Raw genomic sequence first — 4,427 nt, forward strand, 5'->3', positions numbered from 1 at the left:
ATTAATTTTTAACCTAATTTTTGGTAATTAAAATTTAAATGATTGAAATTACTAAATGTTAAATATTTTGCATCTAACCAATTTATTTTTATTGAAATTAAAAAAGGATGAGTTGTTAATCAATTCTAAATTTAAATTTAAATTTGAGTTAGAAAATAAAAATATTTGAATAATAAAAGTTATTATTGATTTCTCTTCACACTAACTAATACTCAACAATGGTGTTTTGGTACACCATGTTACCAAGAAATATTAATTGATCTAATAATTTTTGTAATGATATAAGTTTATGAATTTGAAAATTTAAAAAATATTTCATAAAATGTGAAGTTTTAACGAGTAACAATGTTGGTCATATTGTTTTGACTTCAAAAATGAATATGATACCAACGAATAAAATTGTCCAAGTAAATTTTAACAAAGACAAAAGTCCATAAGTATTGCTATTAATGAAAAATTAATCTATTTTAAAGATAAATACAATTTTTTTCTATGGATTCCTAACTCATCAAGTCGAAGACGACTAATCCATCACATATTGATGTTCTATTTACTAAGAGTTTATCGTTAACTAATGGATTATTTATACACACAAGACGAGATTCGAACTCCAAATACTTTTTTAACTGGACAAATTAAATAAGATGATCATTCAACTAATCCAAATTGATTAAAATAAATATTAATTATTTTTAATACTTTTAAATTGTAAAATATTTATAATAATAATTACTATATATATTTTTTATTTAAATTTTAATAAAAAAAATTTATATAATTTTATGTATTATCCTGTACAGAATACGAGAACATACACTAGTTCACAATAAAAATTAAACAACGTTAATATTAAAAATATTTTTTATTTAAAAAAAAATATTGTTAACCTTAATTATATTCTAGCAATAAAGGTCACTTTTTAATAATGATGTCGTTCTGTCACCAAAAAATAAAGATGTCATTCTTTCTTTTTTTAAATTTTTTATTTTTTTTTGCTGGTTGTCTTATTTACAATTTTTTATTAGTACTCTTTAATTTATGCAACTTTCTATTTTTTTTACGATGGATAGTTTATATTGTTTTTCATATATATTACTTATGTTGCAGTTTTTTTAGTAACATAAGGAATAAAAATGATTTGCTCTTACAATTAGGTATTTTCTGTTAGAGTGAAAGAACAACATAGATAAATAAATATAAGAATGTTCGAAACACACAGACAAATTTATTTCATTGTTTCAAGATTCAAATTACATGTATTATTAATTTAAAAAAAATACTTAAAATTTTTTACAATAAAAGAGAAACAAAATTTTAAACAGCATAAATGGGCTAAAAAATTTAATATGAAAGTAGAATAATGAGTGATATATTTTAATATTATAATTTTTTGTGTTTTTTAAAATTATAGAAGTACATAAATCAAAAGGTTCGATTTGTATCTAAAAACTTAAAAAGATTTGTAATACGGGTCTAATTTGTATATTCTAAATTTTTTTAATTTTTTAAACACAAAAAATCGAACGGTTCTATTTTTATTTTTTAAATTAAATTATCTCACATTTTAAAAAAATACCATAGTAATTTACAATTTAAAAAAATATCATTATTAATCCAATATTAAAAATAAAGATGTGTCATAAATGAGCACCGAGTTATCTAGGAATAATGTGGGTTACCTTGGAAGTTGGAATCAAGCACCGCTTGTATTATCATTTTTCAAAAATAATTTAACCCACTAACCTATAGTTAAAGGTAACAAAAAAAATGCTAATAAATTATAAACATAATTTTTTCATATTCATGCAAGAGATGCGGTTCAAATCTTTCTATTTTTTATTTAAAAATTTATAATATACCATTAAAGTGGCATCATACTCTCAGTTAAGAGGGGCACCACAAAATTTACTCTTAATCAATACTATTCTTATCCAATGATTGAAACAAAATTATTATAATTTTATACTCAATGAGAGTTAATTAGATAAACATAGGTGATAAAGAATATCATCAACCAATATTTCTTAAAACTCCAGTATGATTAAACACATACAACTGATAAAGAACATAATAATCACAAAATTACCAGTTTGATTATCATCAATGACTTGAACTAATAATTAGTACTAACAAGTAACAACTAAACTACTTCTAATAATCAATTCATAAAAGTAGCTAAATCTTCACGACAAAGCGGACAACTAGTTTTTCCAGAATGTAACCAAGAGTTTATACAAGCCGAATGAAACTCATGAACACACACTCCAAAAGGTTGAATTAACTCTCCATCCTTAAACTCTTCAATACAAATAGGACAAAAGTTGTTTCTCCGGTCGACTAATCCGTCCTCGTCCTCCTCCTCCTTAGCGAAGCTCTTAACCGGCGGCAATGCCTTCAAAGCAAGTCTAGCCATCCGCATACTCCGACTAAAAGGCAACTCCGTGAATTCTTGTGTCTCTTCGGAATCAAAAGATTGAATCGTTATCATCATATTTCTTGTGATCTCAATAGTATTATTCTCCGACGAGCTACTATCCCTCAAATATATAGGCAAAAACTTGTCTGCTATAACAAATAGGATGTAGGCAACAACAAATATGAAATAACCGGAACCAATAATGATGAATTGAGAAGAAGAATTAGAATCTTTCCATTTAGGTCCACCTCCTATGCTTATAAGTGAAAACCCCAGAAGGAAGAACACATAGGGTATTAGCATCGTCGCCCAAAATGCCTTTCGAAAACAACCATAACGCATAGGCATTATAATTAGGGAAGTAAATTATACCAATTTGGTGATAGGAATAAATTATGAATGTACTTTGATAGAGAGAAATACTCAGTTTGTACAAGAGTTATAGTCTCTCATGCATATATATTTATATATGGGATAAAGAAATTTTGGTAACGAAATCTAATTAAGATAAATTAAAAAAGATAAGATATGATATGATACCGTGAAGTGAGATAATAATAATTGATGAGGATGAAGAGGTTTTACAAATTTAAAATTTCGTTACGTTAAATGAAGAAAGAAAATAACAAGAGATTTAATGCGTATGAGATTAAACGAACCAATCATAAATGATAGCAAAATGTTTTGAGCTTTAATTTGATCAAGAGAGAGATAAAATAAATTAGGAAATGGGAAAGTACGAGGAGCCAATGAGATATTTATACAATGTGTACAATGGAGGTTTATAGAGTATTAGAGATATAATTATTAGTGTTACATTTTTCCATCAGGTGAAGCTTTTGGGATGAGTGGTATCATGACATGATATTAAAGCGCTAGATCCGAAAGGTCAAGAGTTCGATCCTTGGTGAACCCAAAAATTAAACTAATTTTTCGAGAAGATGTTTATTATCTTTTGTACTCGGATGATTATTCTAAATAGTATAGGGGATGTTCATTTCATAACTCAATAGCCATTATACACATTGTACAAATAGTCCATTGTCTCCCTAACGGGATCCATAAGAAAATACAAATAATATAAATGTATATAGAGAAGTTTAAACTCTAATACATGATGAATAATAACTCTTGTTATTATTACGCTATTAAATTTTACTTTATATAATGCATCTATTATAATCTCATCATATGAGTTTAAAATTTGTTGGGGGCCAAGGCCACTGCTTGTCCCCTTGAGTCCGTCCCTGATCGAACATACTATTATGTTTAACCAGGTCTCAAACCGGTTGCGCAAATAAGATTAATTAATTTTTATTCATTAAGTTTTAAAAATAATATGTTTTTCCTCTGTATTTTAAATTATAATTAGATATTCGCGTATAAAAAACATACAATTAATAATTACAAAATTAACTTGAAAATAGAGTTTGTACATTTTACAAGAAAAAACTTTTACTCATAACAAATAATATCGGGACACATTTTGATTTCTGAAATTACTAATACAAAGAATAAATTATAAATTATCTACATATCGTGGAAAAGGTAGAGAGAAATAGAAAAATGTCGCGACATAGACGGGAGTATTCAGGAATGGAGTTTATTAGTTTTTGCAGTTTTGTAAATTAACAACATTGAAAATATATAACCAGTGCCAACATCAAATTTTAAATAACCTACAATGACATAGTAAATCTCAACAATATTTTAAAAAACCAACGAAAACATAAATATAGAAATAAAATTATGAATTAGTTAAAATAAATAAAATAAATTATATTTTAAACATAAAACATTTTATTAAAGGAATACTAATACATGAAAACTATATAAAATATCTAACAAATTAAATATGTTATAAGTCTAACTCTAAACAGTGTTTTAAATTAATAATATTATAACACATGAAATTAATAATATTCAAGACAGGCACAGACTTCTTTTTTTTTCCTAGTGTGACGGCCAAATACTACTTCATTCTTTCCTTCATGGAATGTTCTTTATCTCG

General features: G+C 25.7%; 1 protein-coding gene across 1 annotated transcript; it reads right to left on the reverse strand.

Annotated features, from left to right (window-relative positions):
* Window positions 1-2,158: 2,158 nt before the first annotated feature.
* LOC130957563 (RING-H2 finger protein ATL57-like) lies at window positions 2,159-2,719 on the reverse strand. The gene has a single exon (XM_057884409.1). It carries the CDS (start codon window positions 2,717-2,719, stop codon window positions 2,159-2,161), a length of 561 nt encoding a protein of 186 aa, XP_057740392.1.
* Window positions 2,720-4,427: the final 1,708 nt, after the last annotated feature.

The sequence above is a fragment of the Arachis stenosperma genome, chromosome 10 (genome assembly GCF_014773155.1).
Source record: "Arachis stenosperma cultivar V10309 chromosome 10, arast.V10309.gnm1.PFL2, whole genome shotgun sequence".
Lineage (NCBI taxonomy): Eukaryota > Viridiplantae > Streptophyta > Magnoliopsida > Fabales > Fabaceae > Arachis > Arachis stenosperma.